General features: G+C 49.1%; 1 protein-coding gene across 1 annotated transcript; it reads right to left on the bottom strand.

Annotated features, from left to right (window-relative positions):
• Positions 1-7,711: 7,711 nt before the first annotated feature.
• On the bottom strand, positions 7,712-19,004 carry Adamts4 (ADAM metallopeptidase with thrombospondin type 1 motif 4). The gene is made up of 9 exons (XM_021170120.2): positions 17,964-19,004; positions 16,573-16,896; positions 16,214-16,346; positions 15,386-15,556; positions 12,919-13,205; positions 12,625-12,811; positions 12,203-12,378; positions 11,019-11,194; positions 7,712-10,158 (listed from the first exon to the last, which is right to left on the bottom strand). The coding sequence occupies exons 1-9, from the start codon at positions 18,618-18,620 to the stop codon at positions 9,732-9,734; spliced, it is 2,538 nt and encodes an 845-aa protein (XP_021025779.1). The 5' UTR covers positions 18,621-19,004; the 3' UTR covers positions 7,712-9,731.

Here is a 19,004-nt window from a genome sequence, read left to right as displayed (position 1 = left end):
CATTCATATATGTTGCAATCCCGGCAGGCTTTTCAGAAATAGTCATGTCTAATGGAAACCTGAAAGACTTGTCTGCGGCATATCCCGCTTTAAAAATTGTTCTCATGAAAGTTATTTTACGTAGGGAGGTGGTGGCGCAAGCCCTTAATCCCAGCACTTGGGAGGCAGAGGCAGGTGCCTCTGAGTTCAAGGCCAGCCTGGTCTACAGCGTGAGTTCCAGGACAGCCAGGGCTATACAGAGAAACCCTGTCTACCAAGCCAAACAAGCACGTGTTGTACCACCAACCCCTTGATATTTGATCACCACCATCTGCCTGAAATAAGAATCCTGTCAAGTCAGCTTACCACACATCCCTCATTCTCTGCTCGGATTGTCCTCCCTGATGCTTACTGTCTCTGCCTGCTAATCTAGGCCTAGTCCTGGAAACTTGTAGAATCTATAAATCTAATCTAGGCCTATAATGTTTTCAGCTCTGAGACTTAGTGCTGAATAAGCTCACCCTTTTCTCGTTCTTTCTGAACTCTGTTGGCTGGTGTAACTTCGTGGTTCTGGCTCAAGCTCCTTTCCAAGCGGACTGATTTAAATTGGTTTCTCTTCTCAGCCTCTGACTGTATTCATTTATAAGCTCTGCCTGGCCTCATATTAACTTTGGCAATATGTTTTGATCTTCTGGCTCCTTCTCATTCTCTGACTCATTCTGTCTTGTGTCTAGCCTGTTCTCTCTTTCTGCAACCTGTCTCTGTACAACTGTCCCAGTCAAACTGCCTCTGTCCCCACTGCCCCTCAAGTAGCTTCCCTTTCCTCTCTCTTCTTGAGACAATCGGGCACACCCTGTTCTGTCAGATCTTTCTCTAACTTGTCACTTTGTCTGCCACTCATTTAGACATCCCTTTCAATCATGGATACTTCCTTCTACAAACTAACTTTACCTTCTTTGTTCGGGGATTAAAGGTGTGTACTAAGGGCATGTCCATATCCAGCCAGAGGGGATTAAAGGTGTGTGCTAAGGGTGAGCCACACCACAAATAGGAACAGTTTTGCTGTAAACAACATGATCTTGGGGTTCTCAGTGTGATCAAGTATCCTGCAGCATCCCTCTAGTCCTTGATGTCCTTTTATGGGGGGAGGGCGGGGTTGAGACAGGGTTTCTCTGTGTAGCCCTGGCTGTTCTGGAACTCACTTTGTAGACCAGACTGGCCTCGAACTCAGAAATCCTCCTGCCTCTGCCTCCCAAGTGCTGGGAAAAGTATTAGTAGACAGCATATTTTTTATTCTAAACATTAATAGTGAACACAAACTAGGAATTGAGTAGAAGCTCTGATTTTTTAGCTTAGGGCTTAGTTTTTGGAGGTGGGGTAGTCAGAGAACAACTTTGTGGAGTTGATCCTCTTCCACCTTCACCTGGGTTCCAGGATTAACTGAGGTTGCTGGGTTGACATCCTTGGTAGCGAATACCTTTAACGCACAGAGCCACTTCACTGGCTTCACACCTGTTCTTCTGGCTGAGAGGGGGGTGGCTGTTGGTTTGTTTGACTTGTTTTTGTTTTTTGGAGGAGCTCACGGTAGCAGAAGAGTCAGACTTACACAGATTATTGGTATGTGGGTTTTTTTCCCAGAGGATCCTCTCCTGAGGCTGCTCCACTGCTGCTTCCTCCTTCTTGTTGGGGCTGCTTCTGTTTCCTTCCTTTTGTTCTGAGATGGGGGTCTCCTGTGGTCTATGTTAGCTTGGAATAACTGGTCCCCTTGCCTCTAACCTTCAGGGCTGACTTTACAGACATGTGTCAGCAGACTCAGCCACTCTGTTTTTCTGTTTCCGGTTTGGTTTGGTTTCATCTACAGGTGGTCCCATCTGAACTGGTGTTCTGCCTCAGCCTCTTGATTTTGGGGAATTATAGGCATGAGCCACTATATCTGGCAGTTAGGGTTCTATTCTTGCATAACTGACTTTCATGTTTTATTATTATTAATTATTATTATTAATATTATTATTATTTGCTTGATTTAGGTGTGTGCATAGTGGCACAGGTATATGCATGCATGTAGACGTAGTGAGAATTTTGGTTTCTTTTTTTTTTTTTTTTTAAAGATTTTATTTATTTATTATATGTAAGTACACTGTAGCTGTCTTCAGACACTCCAGAAGAGGGCACCAGATCTCGTTGCGGATGGTTGTGAGCCACCATGTGGTTGCTGGGATTTGAACTCTGGACCTTCGGAAGAGCAGTCGGGTGCTCTTACCCACTGAGCCATCTCACCAGCCCCCGAATTTTGGTTTCTTTAAAAAACACAGAAATATTATAGGAAAATGTTTGTTCAGTTTTAATCCCAGGTGTGGGAGAGGAAGGAGAGGAAGAGAGGGGAAGGGAGGGGAAGGGAGAGGAAGGGAGCCATTTCACAGCACGTGACTATGGCTTGCCTTGAGCTCTAATAGGGACATGGTCTTGCCAGCTGCAGATGGTTTCTGAGAGTGTGTGACATTTGGAATTCTGGAGACTTTTCAGAGGGTCTATAAATGCTAGAGCCCTGATAGACAGGACTGGTTGCTGTTAGTTTTGGTTTATTAAATAGTCATGCACAAAGAAGAAACAAGAAGAAATTAGATATCTTGACAGCAAAGATCAAACTTGCCCCAAGGACTCCACACCCCTAATCAGCAGGAAGTAATATAACAATATTATCACCGCATTTCCTACCCTTGACTTTATTTGGGGATTTCTTTCTCTCTGTCTCACCTCTATCCTTCTTTCTCTTCTATCTAGTGTTAGGGGGTTAAAAGGGGAGAAGTGGGGTGGAAATGGTTAAAAGAAAAAAAGGACCCACAAAGTAGTCAAAAGTTTGGCTACATGTGGAGGCTATTTTAGTGACAATTTTGGAGTTTTGGTTCCTTTTAAAAAACACAGAAATATTATAAGAATATGTTTTTGTTTTAATCCCAGGTGTGGAGATGTGGGGCTGCTTCAAAGCTGCTGACTATGATTTGCCTTGTGCTCTATCAGAGGTGTTATTTTGCCAGCTGCAGATGGTTTCTGCGATTCTGTGACATTTGGAATTCTGGAGACTTTTCAGAGGGTCTATAAATGCTAGGGCCCTGAAAGGCAGGGTGGGTGGTTGTTGGATGTGGTTTGTTAAGTTGTCATGTACAAAGAAGGAAGAAGAAGAAAGAGGAGGAGGAGGGAGAGGAAGAGGAGAGAGGAAGGGAGAGGAAAGGAGAGGAAGGAGAGGAAGGGAGAGGGAGGAAGGGAGAGGGAGGACGGAGAAGAAGGGAGAAGAAGAGGAGGAGGAGGAAGAGGAGGAGGGGGAGAGGAGGAGGAGGAGGAGGAAGAAGAAGAAGAAGAAGAAGAAGAAGAAGAAGAAGAAGAAGAAGAAGAAGAAGAAGAAGAAGAAGAAGAGATTATATACCCTGGTGGTGAAGATCAAACTTACCTCAATGAAACAACACCCCTAATAAGCAAGAAGTAGTCTAATGATAGCATCACCCCCTTCTGACCCCTGACTTTATTCAGGGTACTCTTTCCTTTCCCCTCTATCCTTTTTTCTCTCCTCTGTAGTGTTAGGGGGTTGAAAGAGAAGAAAAAGGGTGGAGAAGGTTGGAAGAAAGCAGAACTCACAAAGCAGCTACAGAGGCTGTAAGTCAGCTCTGGGCATTGTTCCTTAGGAGCTGTTTACATTGTTTGGTTTTGATTTTTAAAAAAGAATTAGATTTCTTTTTCATGTATGAATGTTTTATCTTCATGTATGTATGCCACATGCATGCCGGGTACCCACAGCAAGCCAGAAGAGGGTCTTGGAGCCCCTGGAATTAGAGTTACAGGTGGCGGTGAGCCACTATATGGGTGCTGGGAATCAAACCCCAGTCTTCCGCAAAAACAACTGGGTCATCTCTCCAGCTCTCATTAGAATATTTTTATTTTATGTGTGTGTGCTCACTTGCCTATATGCCTGCCTATGTATGTATGCATACTAAGTGGTGCCTAGGGCCTGGAAAAGCCCGAGAGGCCATCAGGTCACCCAGAATCGGAGTTACAGATGCTTGTAAGTTGTGGTCTTCAAGAGCAGCTAGTACCACTGAACCATCAGCGCTTCACATTTCTTCTTTCTCTCTCTCTCCTTTTCTTTTCTTTTCTTTTCTTTCGATTAGATCTTTCACTGAAACCTGGGATTTGCTATGTAGGCTAGACTGGCTGGCTAGCTACTTTCAGATCTACCTGCCCCACCCCCAAGTGCTAGGATTCAAGTATATAACTTGTGGGCTGGAGAGATGGCTCAGTGGTTACGAGCTTTGGCTGCTCTTCCAGAGATCCTGAGTTCAATTCCCAGCAACCACATGCTGGCTCACAACCATCTCTCCTGCGATCTGATGCCCTCTTCTGGCATACTGGTGTACATGCAGATAGGTAGAGCAAATACAATAAAATCCTAAAACAAGTTCATGTGGTATGCACCTTGCCAGCGGAACTGCCTCCTTAGACCCTTCTTTTCTACTTTTCTTTTTTTTTCGAGACAGGGTTTCTCTGTATAGCCCTGGAACTCACTTTGTAGACCAGGCTGGCCTCGAACTCAGAAATCTGCCTGCCTCTGCCTCCCAAGTGCTGGGAATAAAGGCATGTGCCACCACGCCCGACACTCTTTTCTACTTTTTAAGGCAGGGTCTTCTTCATCTTTCTTTTTTCTTTTGTTCATTTTGTTGGTGTGGTTTGGTTTGGTGTTTTTTTTTTAGACAGAGTTTCTCTGTGTAGCCCTGGCTTTCCTGGAACTCACTTTGTAAACAGGATGGCCTCGAGCTCAGAGATCCACCTGCCTCTGTTGCCTTTTAGTGCTAACATAAAAGGCGTACACCAGCACACCTGGCTTGAGTTGGAGTCTTCTTACGTAGCTGGGACTGGTCTTGAGTTCCTGGCAGGTCTCCATCCTCAGCTTCCTGAGTGCTGGAATTACAGTAATATACCACCACACCCAGCAGGGTTTTCCCTGATTCACTTCCTCTGCCCTCTCTCCTCTCTTTCTCCTCTTCTCCTCCACTTCTTCTCCCAGCCCCTGTTCTCTTTCATGAATATTTGTATATGCATTATCAAGAGAATGTGCCTAACATCATGTCTCTATCAGAGCGTGTGTGTGTGTGTGTGTGTGTGTGTGTGTGTGTGAAAAATGTGTGTCACTGTAAGAGCTTATATGGCTTTTTGTTAGTTAAAGACTATAATGGATGCTTAAATACACTTCCACCCCTCCTCCTTTCCTTCCCAAGGCTAATTAAGAGCTTGGAGCCTGTCCCCATATAAGGTCCTGTCTGGGGATGTTGTTGAACATTGTTGCTCCCCCTCCTCCTCTGACTCCCCTTTTTCTGAGCATATTTAGAGCTGGTAGTTTCCTCCAGCTGTCAGCTGGTTGCTCTTGCTGCCAAAGATTTTGGCTTCTCCCCCCCCCCCCAACCCCCGCTGCCCCCACTCCCCTCCCCCCAGCAACAGTCAATGGGGAAGGTATTCAATTGGCTCAGGAGCATCATTCTCATAGCCAATAAAATGTTAATCCTTTGAATCCATGCCCTCATCCCTCCCTCCCTGACAAGCTCTGACCAATGAGATACTGCTTCTATCATTGTCAATCTGGTATGTGAGAGAGAGAGAGAGAGAGAGAGAGAGAGAGAGAGAGAGAGAGAGAGAGAGAGAGAGAGAGAGAGAGAGAGAGGCTGCTGTATGGGAAGGACAGACAGAAGCGGAGCTAGAGTTCATGTAGAAAAACAAATGCCTGTTCTCCAGTACTCCGCAGAAACCCTGGCTCTCCCACCACCACCACCAAAATAGTGATTGGACGAAAGCCCAGTTTTCCTCTGCTCTAACCACAGAAGTGAGAATGTCAGAGGCAGACAGGAGGGGGTTGAGGAAATTGATTTGAATCCTGCCCTGCTACAGCCGCCTTCCCAGCTCAGCCGAGTCCTCATGCATAGATAGCATTTGCCATCTCATGAGATGAGAGAGTCTGAACTCTACTTAAACTTCTTCAGGGGACACACCCCTTGTCAATCACTGCCTCTTCTTTGTCAAGTCTCTCCCTGTCCCTCCTTTCATCTTTACAGATACCCGAGCAGTTCTGGCACCCTCCCCTCTCTTCTTGTTTGCCCTCTTCCTACTCTTGCTTCTATACCGCATCGTAGCTCAAAGCTACAGAGGCAGTACTTAGACGAACTGGAGACTGAGCTCCTCTTGGTCCATAGACAGAGAGCTTTATTCCCTCATTTCCACTTCTAGCAAAAGCTTGTTGGACTCTCGACTTCAGGATAGCTGTTATGTGGAACTTATATTCTGGCCCTGGAGGGGCGGAACAAGGAAGATCATTCCTCAAAAAGGTCAGGTGTTGCCCAGCATTGAGAACTGGGATACTCATCTTTTTGAAGAGCTAACTGTCTCTGACCCTCTTTCACTATACAAACCCACCCACTTCATCAACCAACCAACCATCAGTCAATCAATCAATCAGTCAATCATCACAGAAGTGGCCTTTAAACTCAATACTTTTAAATTTTTCTTTATTTATTTACACTTTGTGGATATCAGTGTTTTGTCTGCATGTATGTCCATGCACCACATGCATGCCTAAATACCCACAGAGAACAAAAGGGAGTATTGATTCCCTGGAACTGGAGCTGCAAATGGTTGTAAGCTGCCTTATGGGTGCTGGCACTCAAACTCAGGTTCTCTGGACGAGCAACCAGGACTCTTAACAGCTGAGCCATCTCTCTAGCCTTCAAAATTCTCTACCTCCTCCTCTTCCTCTTTTTTTTTTTTTTTAAAGATTTTATTTATTTATATGAGTACATAGTCGCTGTGTTCAGACACACCAGAAGAGGGCATCAGATCCCATTACAGATGGCTGTGAACCACCATGTGGTTGCTGGGAATTGAACTCGGGACCTCTGGAAAAGTAGTCAGTGCTCTTAACCACTGAGCCATCTCTCCAGCCCCCTCCTCCTCTTTTGAGACAAAGTTCCATGTAACCAAACTTGCCTTATGCTATGATGTTGCAGCGGAGGATAGCTTTGAAATCCCGACCCATCTATTTCTACCTCCCAAGGAGAAAATTTCTTCGTGCCAGTAAGAACCCTACCTGGTGAACAAAGTGGTTTTTCTTTAAAATAACATATGACAGTGACTTACAAAGTAAATTGCCAAGAACCCCAAAGAAATGTGAGAAGTGTTACCATAATGACCCACTTCCCAAAGCCCAAATCTCGTTCCTCTTCCCTGAGCCCTGGTGCTCAGGTACTAGGCTCAAGCTCTGCAAAGTCCATTTTGCCTTTATCTTATAACTCCTCGGACTGACCCTTGACTCTCTTTGTGGGCATGTGCTGCACAACCTCCCCCCTCCCCCAGGATGCAGTGTGAGCTCTTTTTTTTTTTTTTTTTTTTTTTGGTTTTTCGAGACAGGGTTTCTCTGTGTAGCCCTGGCTGTCCTGGCACTCACTTTGTAGACCAGGCTGGCCTCGAACTCAGAAATCTGCCTGCCTCTGCCTCCCGAGTGCTGGGATTAAAAGCGTGTGCCACCACGCCCGGTTTCAGTGTGAGCTCTTTAAGGACACGGCCGTATATCATTTGTGTTTTACATTCACTTCAACAAAGCTCTGCTTGTACCATGAGTTCATAGTATTAAGTTCCATAAACATACTGTTGGTCCAATCTTACCACCTAGCTGAAGCAACTGAAGATGCCACTGTCCTGTTGCTGCCTCCTCCTGCCTGGTTGGTAGAAGCATCACGAGGCCCACATCAGAGAGCAAGCATGGGAGTGGGAGCAATGCACGCTAAAGAGAGGAGTGTAGCCAGCCCTTCCCTCAAGTCTGCAGAGAGAGCAGCCACTGTGCTTGCTGGCGTAAAGCACAGAGCACTCTACAACGCTCTGCCTCGTTTAGAACTTGACCAGCCAAGCCTGGTCCCAATGAATACAGCACACAAACAGCCTTGCCCTCTGTGCCTGCCTCTCCCCTTCTCGCCCCTACTCTCCTATGGCAGAGCAAGATGCCTTTAGTGTCTCCACAGTCCACCTCACCTCAGGGTCTTCCTAACCTACAGCTCCTTCCTACCTCAACATTCAGTCCCTTCCACAATCCTAGAAGCTCTGCATTTGCCACTTAACATGTGAAATTCTCCACTGACACTTCCGCCTGTCCCTGACGCACATAAGACTGACTAGGTTACCCCTCAAGGAAGGGAGATCCATTTCAGTCAGTGCTGGTCCTCACATTCTGCCGCCACTGGACAGATTGACAGATGGCTCCACTCTTGTCAGATTTTTTTTTATTTTGCTTTGCTTTGCTTTGTTGATTATTGCCTACTAGACCACATCCTGTTCCTCTCATTGAATTCCATTCCTAGATGTTGGCTGGGCTTACATTGATTGATTCTGGAGTCACTGTCCCAGTCTGTCACCACAAAGGTCACTTCTCCTGTTACAATGGCCTTTCCTGTTTGAAAATCCTTGAGCACAGAGCCATGCTGTCAGAGCAGTTATTACTGGCCCCATTCCACAGACTTGTAATCCAAGGTCATTTATCAGCCCTTGCCCAACATCACCCAGGTAATAAGATGCTGGACCCTAGCTCAAGTTCAGATCCACCAGCTCCTGGAATGCCAGGATGCGACTACGTCATCCCTTCTCCACCCCTTCTGCCATTCTTACAACTAAGCTCCTGTTTGTGTTGAGAGAGTTGTTGGGTTCTGTTCTTGTACCTTCATGTTCTTGTTGACTATCTTTGCCAAGTGTCTATTATGTCTGCTGCAGGTGCTTATGTGCCTGTGCCTACAGAAGTAATAGACAAGATGGCTATCTGAGAGTCTGAACTCTCCTAAACAGGGTACTGCCAACTGAAGGATCTGAGCCTGGGACTAAAGATAGGCACAAGTGACATGAATCCTTGTGGACTTCGAGTGCCTGGCAGAGCCTCTATGGAGGGTGACTGGAAGAACAAGGACCACAGGAGCAGCAGCTGCCGTTTGTTTCTTGAGCACCTACTGAGAGAGAGGCTCTATGCTAGTTCTTTATTTACATCATTTAATCCTTACAACCGATTTCTAAGGGATTATTATTGGCACATGAGAAAACTAATGCTCAAAGATGCGGGGCCAGAATATAACCCACATTTGTCTGACTCCAAAAAGAGCACATAAATAGCAAACTTCAATTTAAAAACACGATCATCCCTTACTCCCTGAAGGCAATCCTACCTTTGACTTTCCTTTTCCCAGAAAAAAAAAATTAGGGAGAGGAAAGCAGGGCAGGTTGTACCTCATACACACACACACACACACACACACCCCACTCATATTTGTCACCAACACCCTGGATTTCATAACTAGGTTGGGGCTATAATAGGTGAGTTTCCCCAAGACCCTAGTCCCCTTTCCTGGTGCTAAATAAAAGTGAATAAATACCAAATAAATACAACTAGGACCCAGGACCCACCTTGTCTTTCCCCCTTCCTCCTGTGACCTGCAGGGTAGAGGGGGCAGTTTAGTAGATAGGGTACTGTCACCTAGCCCCTTTCCATTCACCAAGACATCACTGCCTCCCAGGGCAGGAAGCCAGGGCAGGGCCAGCCTGCGGTTTGGGGGAGTGAGGCAGGCAGATCTCACCCTCTACACCTCCCTACTGTGTTTTAGCACGAGGCAGTTGCAGAAGCCTGCTCATTCTCCCAGACGAGTCCGAGGCCCCGGCGCCCAAAAAGGGCAGCCGGGACAGTGAGGTTATTTCCGGCCTGCCCAGGGACGCTTCCGAAGGATCTTCAGTATCTCTGCCCTGCGTTGCAGCCAGTCTTGGGGAGGAGGGCGTGGTGTTGAAGGGACTGACCGCGGGACAAAGAAACTGTACCGCAGACGTGCATTCTGTGGGTTGCCAGCCACCAGGACTTGCAGCATCAAGGGCTGGGCCAGTGGCCCATGTCCAGACAGTGTCTCTGAGGCTGCTGTGGCTCCGCTGTAGCGCAAGCTGACTGCCCCAGGAAGTACCACATCGGTTGGGGAGGGCATCAGCGTGTATTCACCATTGAGGGCGTAAGAACCATCTGAAAGCTTCAGGGCCAGGTAGATGCTCTTGAGACCAGACCCCCCCAGCTGCCGTACAAGGATATGGGTGGCCCCCGCAGGGATCGTGACCACATCGCTGTATCCATACCTGTGAGGAAAAAGTAAATAAAGAACTCAGCATCGCCTTAATCCCTTCAGCTGGCCATACTGTGTTTGTCTGGGTGTGGATGTATGTGTGTTAGGGGCTTGTACTGGCTGGTTTTGTGTGTCAACTTGACACAGCTGGAGTTATCACAGAGAAAGGAGCTTCAGTTGAGGAAATGCCTCCATGATATCCAGCTGTGGGGCATTTTCTCAATTAGTGATCAAGGGTGGGAGGGCCCGTTGTGGGTGGTGCCATCCCTGGGCTGTTAGTCCTGGATTCTATAAGAAAGCAAGCTGAGCAAGCCAGGGGAAGCAAGCCAGTAAAGAACATCCCTCCATGGCCTCTGCATCAGCTCCTGCTTCCTGACCTGCTTGAGCTCCAGTCCTGAGTTCCTTTGGTGATGAACAGCAATATGGAAGTGTAAGCTGAATAAACCCTTTCCTCCCCAACTTGCTTCTTGGTCATAATGTTTGTGCAGGAATAGAAACCCTGACTAAGACAGGGTTGCTTCTTTAAGGTTTTATGTGGTATCTGTCCATCCTAGAACAGAGCTACCAGCAAGTGTACCTTTCTTACCCTTCTCTCTGGACTCGCACTACTGCTTACTGAATGTCTTGCCAGTCCTGGCCTCCCTGGGTCCTGTCTAATTCCTACTCTTCGCTCAGAGGTCACCGCAAAGGGAGCCTTCCCTGATGCCTTCAAGAGCTCTTGTGCCCTCTGTGTTCAACATGTGGAGCACTGCATTGTAACCACCTACTTATCTGTCTCTTGCTGAGACTACAGAAAGTGCTGAGTGGGCAGGAAAGCCATGGGCCCCAAGACTAGACCAGGAGAACAGAGCAGACAAGAACTACTGGAAGGACCTGAATTTTTTGAAGGAGCCCGACTGCTTGCTGCAGCGAGAGCCATCCCCGCCGCACACCATGCACTTGTCAAATTTCTTTTTGGAGCCAATGATCCGGTCACAGCCAGCATGGATACAGCGGCCCTGGACACAGACAGAGGAGGTGTCTGGGGAGCAGGGAGTCCCATCTGCCACCTGAGGAGCAAAGGTGGGATATTGTTAATAATAAGAGTTCTTGCTAAGTCAGCAGGGGTTTGGAAGGTAAAACATCTGGAAGGTGAAATTGGAAAAATCACAGGAAAGGGAGAGATGTAGGGGAGCTTTCTGCTGTATGGGATTAATAGGATAATAATGATACACATAACTAGTGTCCTTGCGCTGACTGTGCATCAGGTGAGGCACAAAATGCTTTAGGTCTCACAATTTCTAAGGGTGAACTTTTGAGGTTTAGAAGTATCACGGGCTGGTGAGATGGCTCAGTGGGTAAGAGCACCCGACTGCTCTTCCCCGAAGGTCCAGAGTTTAAATCCCAGCAACCACATGGTGGCTCACAACCATCCGTAACCGAGATCTGGTGCCCTCTTCTGGAGTGTCTGAAGATAGCTACAGTGAACTTACATATAATAAATAAATAAATCTTTAAAAAAAAAAAAAAAAGAAATATCACAAATTGAGAGGGCCAGGATTTTTAGTCCCAGCACCAAACTCTAAACTTAATGGTACAGCTGCCAATGGCCACTAGAGGGCAACAAACTTGCAGGAATAATTTTATATAGACTCCTGGAGAAGGCAGGGGCGTCCAAAGATCCTAGAGCTTGTTTTCCCTTGAACCTGCCACTCTGTAATACAAAAGGGGTGTCCACGAGTTACCACTCTTTAGTCTATCCACTGAGGGACTGATTGTCAGAGAACCAATACTTTGACAGAGTCAAAAGTGAAAGAGTGGAGAATCGAGTCAAGGATTTCCTCCCCGAAAGTCATTTGCACCAAATGTGCAAAAGAATGGAGGAAGAGTGAAGCAAACAAAGATACAAGCCGGAGCAGCTTCACTGGCCACTGACCCAAGGTCAGGCCTCTGTTCTTCTAATATGGGACAATCATGGACAGACAAGACTGAGTGAGTCTGTATGCTGACATGCAGGACTGTGGAGCCACTGGGAAGTGTGTTAGCCTCGACTGGGCCTGAAGGTCTCTGGTCCTCACCCGGGGCTCCAGTACGTAGTAGTAGCCCAGTGCCCGGGCCTGGCAGGTGAGTTTGCATTGGTCTCGAGGGGCCACACCTGTGTAGCGTGGAACCCAGTCCATGGGCCCTGGAAAGCTCTTGAAGAGGTCGGTTCGGTGGTTGTAGGCAGCACACTGCTCTTCACGGAAGGTCAATGCTACAGGCATAAAGCAAACAGCCTGAGCCTCTCTCTCCTCACACCATCCCACACACCCTTCCACCTAGACCCTCAGAAATTTAGCCAGCATGGCATCTCTCCCTCACAGATTTCCAGGGATAGTTCTAGAAAGATAAAGAAATTTCCCTGGCAGAAGACAAAATCCGCACCTTAGGCCAGGACTCAAGGAACAATCCTTCCTGTCCACCACCCCTTCCCAGGGCTCCCATACGTCACACCCCTAACCTGAGCCGTGTGGGCAGTTCTCCGTGTTGCAGGAGCGGAAGCGAGTCCGGCGGCCCTCACAATACTTGCCACCGTTCCGGGGGACAGGCCTTGTGCAATCCCGGGAGGAGAACTGGACACCACCCCCACAAGTCCTGGAGCAGTCACCCCATGGTCCCCAGGGGCCCCAGCCTCCAGCCTGAGGAACCTGCAAGGGCACAGAACGGAGATGGGGTGAGCACATTCGCTCCTAGGCTTGCTTAGGGCCAGTCCTTTCTATAGGCCTGTTACCCAAGCCACACCCTGAGGTCTCACATTGAAGTCCTTGAGCTGGTCCACGTGCAGACAGCGGCCACCCATGCAGGCCTGTGCAGACCCACAGGGAGTGCCATCAGCCCAGGGTGAGTGCTTCGTCTGGCACATGGCATGGCCATTGAGGTGGCCAGAGCACCAGAGGGCAGCACAGGGCGGTGGCAGCTGTGGACAATGGCTTGAGTCAGGACCGAAGGTCAGTTGGCATTGGCGGTCAGCGTCATAGTCCTTGCCAGGAAAAGTCGCTGGTAGATGGAGGGGAGCCTCTGGTTTGTCTAAGAGGCAGTGCCCTGAAAGGGGGTTAACATATAAAGTTACTAATCACAGTACTGTGGGATACTGGCTGCTATTACATCTAAGTTACCTACTAGCTAACTACAAGCACAGAGAAGTGAAGTAACTTATAGCCACATGTCTATATGTAAACAAAGAACTCAATCAGCGTAGGAACCAAAAGTGCTTCCACCTGGTCTTACCCACTGCAGAATTTGTCATCATCATCATCATCATCATCATCATCATTGTGGGTTGTACTACTTGTAGTGGGTTGGCCTGATGCTATTTGTATTCTAATGCTAATACTGGTTCCTCAAGACCTGGTTGCCCCCAAGTTATTTTTGATTGATAATAAAGAGACCTATAGCCAATAACTGTGCAGAAGAGACATAGGTGGGGTTTAGGGTTCCGAGCTTGGGAGTCAGAGGAGAACCAGGAGGGAGAGAAGATGAGGGATGGAGGAGGATTCATGAATCATGAAATAATGGCCATGTGGCTTGGCTAAGAGCAGCCCAGAAAAACATGGCAAATTATACAGTGGGATTATTGGTTGGGAAACAGGCATATTAGCATAGAGGATAGATATCTGCTCAGCTCTTGTGCTGATTATGACTTATTATAAATATAAAAGTTGTATGTGAGCCGGGCGTGGTGGCGCACGCCTTTAATCCCAGCACTCGGGAGGCAGAGGCAGGCGGATTTCTGAGTTCGAGGCCAGCCTGGTCTACAAAGTGAGTGCCAGGACAGCCAGGGCTACACAGAGAAACCCTGTCTCGAAAAACCAAAAAAAAAAAAAGTTGTATGTGTCATTTCCTGGGAACTGAATATTCAAGGTGGGGTAGAAACCCCAGATGGGGATTGAAAATTTCCACAACTAGTAGAATTTGGGTTTTCTTTTCTTTTTTCTTTATTTAATGAATATAAGTACACTATAGCTGTCGTCAAACACACCAGAAGAGGGCATCAGATCCCATTACAGATGGTTGTGAGTCACCATGTGGGTGCTGGGAATTGAACCCAGGTCCTTTAGAAGAGCAGTCACGCTCTTAACTGCTGAGCCATCTGTCCAGCCCCAGAATTTGGGTTTTCAAAACTATTTTTTAAATCACATTCACTTTTATATCACATTCAGGAGAAGGGAGTGCCCATGAATGGAAGTCAGAGGACAACCTGAAACCTGGCTGTCAGATTCTCAGCCAGTGCCTTAACCTGCTGCACCATCTTGCCAGCCCTGCTTGGAGTCTTGAGGGCAGTCTCACTCTATAGCCCCAGATGGCCTGGAACTCACTGTTATACAGCCCAAGCTTGCCTGAAGCCATGTGGCAATTCTGCTTTCGTTTCCCAAATGCTAGGATTATAGGCATATGCCACCATTCATAGCATCTCTGCACAATCCTTCTCTCTCTCTCTCTCTCTTCCTTTCTTCCTTTCTTTCTTTCTTTCTTTCTTTCTTTCTTTCTTTCTTTCTTTCTTTCTTTCTCTCATTCCTCTAGAGATGTGGTCTCCTTATATAGTCCTCGTTGTCCTGGAACGCACTACATAGACCAGGCTGACCTCAAACGCACATGGATGCCTCTGCCTCTGAATGCTGGGATTAAAGGGCTGTGCCACCATGCCCATCTATAGAATTTCTGAGACTGCTTCTAATCAGCTGCTTTGGGGAGCTGGAGACATGGCTCCACAGTTAAGAGCGCTTGAAGAGGTCTCCAGTTCAGTTCCCAGCACTACATCAAGTGACTCACTAACTGCCTCGAGCTCCAGGGGATCCAAGACCCTCTTTCTGGCCTCCAAGGGCCCCTGCAAGCATGTATACCCACATACAGAAATTAAAATAAAATAAGAACTTTTGTCTGGAGATAGCCATTCTGCAGCCTTGCACACTTTATTGAGTGGCAAGATGGTCAACTGGTCCATAGCCAGTCCGTTTCAATCTGGAGCAGTGCTGGCCCTTAAAGGGTCAGTTCTAATTGTGTGGAGCCACTATAAGCTCCCTCACCCCCTTATCTGTGCTATTTGTTGTCATAGGTAGTGGGAACCACACCAAGGCAGCAGCATTTCTCACCCCATTACATACAGCAGAGGGAACACACATGGAGGACTCAGTGTGGCCCACAGATAATATTCCAGAAATAAGCATCCAGTGAGAGAGGGCAGGCATTGAGTCCCTACTCTGAGAAAGGTGTCACCAGCTTACCATAGCCATTGTCCAGGAAGTCAGTGATGAATCGGGCACTGCAGGGCGACCAGGGCTCTTCAGGGTCCACATGGGCCATGACAGGAGCCATGACATGGCGAGAGGAACCCCCCTGCCCATTCAAGTTAGTGCATGGCTTGGAGTTATCATGGAGCATGTTGAAGACATGGCCTATAAGAGAAAAGGTCCTGCTGGCGTCTAGAGGGTTCATCCCGTGTCCTCACAGGGCTCCATCATACACTTGGGTGCAGCTGTCGATGATCAGATCCACCTTCCCTGCCCCGCTCTCAGATCCCCTCATGGTTCTCTGAAGATTCAATGTGGAGCCCCTATTGCCCTGTCTTCTCTTCCCCAAAGGAAAGGCCCCTCTCTGTTTACTTTCCACTGTCGCTAACACTCCCAATCCTCCACTCCTATTCCCTTACTCTCGCCCCTTCCAAACGTGTGTACTCATGTATGTGCATACAGTCCAAAGTCAGTTTCCACCTGCTATTTTATTTACTAGAAGAAGCCATGAGCCGGGCAGTCCCTGGGAGGCAGAGGCAAGTGGATTTCTGAGTTCGAGGCCAGCCTGGTCTATAGGGTAAGTTCCAGGACAGCCAGGGCTACACAGAGAAACCCTGTCTTGGGGTGGGGGTGGGGGTGGGGGAAGAATCTATGCTTGTCTGCACCCAGAGCACAGAGGGCTTCTGACCCTGGACTTAGGGCTGGGAAGGAAGATATCTTGGTACCCCAATGTGTACTCTAGTGAGCCCCTTATATCATTAGAGTATCCTCAGTCCCCCTCACATCCAGTTCAGGTGCCACACTGCCCCAGAGCTTCCTTACCCAGTTCATGAGCAGCAGTGAAGGCTGACTGGAGCCCATCATCTTCCACAATAGCACAGCTCCTAGCTGGATCACACACTGTGCCCACATCAGCCATACCCAGGGTGTCACAAGTGGAGACCCCACACAGGTCCTGTGGAGAAGGAGCACAGACCATGCTTAGGGCTGATATCCAGGTTAGCAAGGAACTAGACGCTGGGGCCAGCACGGTCAGGGCCCACATAGGCACCCCATGGCTGTGCGGCTGGCGCCAGGCTCGTGTGTAACTCCAGGGGCATCTTCTTCATCATGGCCCATGGAGTGGTTGTGCCTCTCTCTGTGTTGTGGTCCCTTTCCTGTGGTGCTGACTGAGGCCTTACCTGCCGGGTGAACAGAATGGCTGTGTCAAAGTGGTCAGGATCTGAGTCGTTAGGGGTGTTGAGGCCCCGCTGCCAGGTGCAGAAGCTGCGTAGGGTCTGGGCGGCACTTGGCCCCACTTGGGGCCCTTCCTGGCCGGACCCCAGGATCACCAGGCGCGTCACCACCAAGTTGACAGGGTTTCGGATGCTTGGGTGTTTAAAGGCTTTAGCGGCCGCTGCCATAACCGTCAGCAGGTAGCGCTTTAACCCTGTACCATGGAATGCTGCCATCTTGTCATCTGCCACCACCAGTGTCTCCACGAATCTACTCAGAGAAGCGAAGCGCTTGAGGAGAAGAAAAAAAAAAAAATGAGAGAGAGGAGGGTCCTAAGATCTCTCTCACCTCCCTTCATTCCGGGGTCTAGAACTCAGCCTAGTCGGCTGGCCCTCACGTGTGCCTCAGGACTCCTGAAGTGACTGACTGGTTTGGGCCCTCCCTCTAACCCCAAATCCCAGGGCTTTTGTGGTAATGTTGAAGAATCAGCTGTTGTTCTGGAAGAAGAGGAGGCTTGCCACGTTTCATGGCTAAGTGGGCCCCAGAGGTGAAAAGCAGCTGGGACTGACTCAGGGAGGAGGGGCATTAGGGTCCCCAAGTGTGGCCGGGCTTGTGGGAGTAGGACTAGAGGCTGAGCTGCTGCGACGTGTCTGCACTGTGTGGTTGGAGGAACAATTCAGTCAGCAGCTAGGGCCACAGCCAGATCTCAGCGTGGCGGGTGTGGAAGGAGTGTCTGGTCTGGATTAAAGCTAGAGGAGGGGTGGGGGGAGAAGAAGGGGGGGAGACCCAGGAGTGGGAGGGAGGATAGCGCCTCAGGCAGCCCTGCAGTCAGCCCACAGTGTGGGAAGAAGATTGACCCAGAGGTATGGGATGCCAGCCTCCTCCTGCCCTAGTTTGCAGTTTACCAGAACAATTTTAAACGGAACATCAGAAGCCAAAAACTCAATCCCCCGGGCCTCAAATTTTACTCCTGTAGCTGGGGGTGGGGGTAAAAAAATCACTGGGGCAGAGAAAAGAGCCTAGGCCAACAGGCTGTTGGGAGAGCTTTACTGCTGGGAACTGTGTCAGCAGGAGACTCCAGGGCCAGGAAGGGGCGGGGGAGAGAGGGGGAGAGGTCATTCCGGCCCAGAGAATCTGACCTACCTCAGGGAATCCTCAGAGCAAAGCAAAGGACCGAAGCAGGGAGTAGCCAGGATTTTTCAAAGAAAGGGTAGTGGAGATGGGGAAGGCAGAGAGAAGGAGAGAAGCTGGAAAGCTGCAAGTGGAAGTGGGAGGAGAGAGGGTGAATAGGGGTCAGTAGGGCAGACATGGCGGGAGGATGATATGGGCACGGGGCACGATCTCCAGAGTTGCCTACCTTGGTTCTGCGGGAAATGGGACTCGGGCTCCCAGAAGGAGCCTTGACGGTGCACATGGGACCTTGGCTGCTGGCAGGACTCTTCCGGCGTAGGATGTGAGCCCCTGGTCCCCCAGCAGAGTTAAGGGCGCCTCCTTCCAGAGGCTGGAGGTGGAGTTCAGCCCCACGGTACTGCAGTACCCCTAATAGGGCTCCCCCGTCCCAGTGCAGAGATGCCACCGACTCCGGATCTCCATTGATGGTGCCAGTCAGGTAGGTACCTGGCTCTGCCCCACCCAGCATCTCAGGTGCCTGGCCCAGGTACTGTACTGTCAACCCCTCTACCTGCACCCCAGGGTCCTGTTCTAGTTCTAGTAGCAACATCTCCCCAAAGGCTGGCAATCGGTACAGCAGCCTGGCAGGAACGCCTGATCCAGGTAGGATGCTACTGCCATTGAGCTTCTCTGGAAACACGATCTCCTCCTCCCGGGGGAGGGGGCTGGCTGACCACACTAAGGGCAGGAGGGAGGCCAGCAACAGCAGCCTCTGCCACTGCACAGTGTGAAGCAGCAAGCAGGGTTGGAATCTTCGCAGCCAGTGCCCAGTCAAGCCCCTCCTGGGATGCAAGCCCATCTGGGACATGGTACCCGGGCTGCAGCTGGGATGGATTGAGGCCATCTGCGGCACCAAAATGCTCCACACCCTGACTGTGGAAGGCTCCTCGTTAAAGCCAGAAGGGCTTTGGGGCTTGTGCCAAAATCTGAGGCAAAGTTTTTAGATGGGCTAGGGACTTTCAGAGAAGATGAAAAAGAAAACAGCCCCTGGGCTCAGGAAAAGTGCCCACTAGTTCTCTCTGCTCTAAAACTTCCTCCTTTGCCTTTCTGTCCCAGGTCTTTGTCTGTGACTCCTTGGCTTCTCCCTCTGCTCAGCTGTCTGGCTTTGCCTCAGTGCTTGCCCTGTCTTTGCCTCCTCCTGCTGCTGCTGCTGCTGCTGTCTCTTTGTCTCTGTCTCTCTCCTCTTCTGTCTCTCTCGTTTCTGTGTATCTGTGGGTCTTCCCCGGGT

The sequence above is a fragment of the Mus caroli genome, unplaced genomic scaffold (genome assembly GCF_978045245.1).
Source record: "Mus caroli unplaced genomic scaffold, Mus_caroli_1 scaffold_1, whole genome shotgun sequence".
NCBI classification, from domain to species: Eukaryota; Metazoa; Chordata; class Mammalia; order Rodentia; family Muridae; genus Mus; species Mus caroli.
Note: the sequence above shows the minus strand (reverse complement) of the source record. Positions and strands in the feature narration are given on the sequence as shown.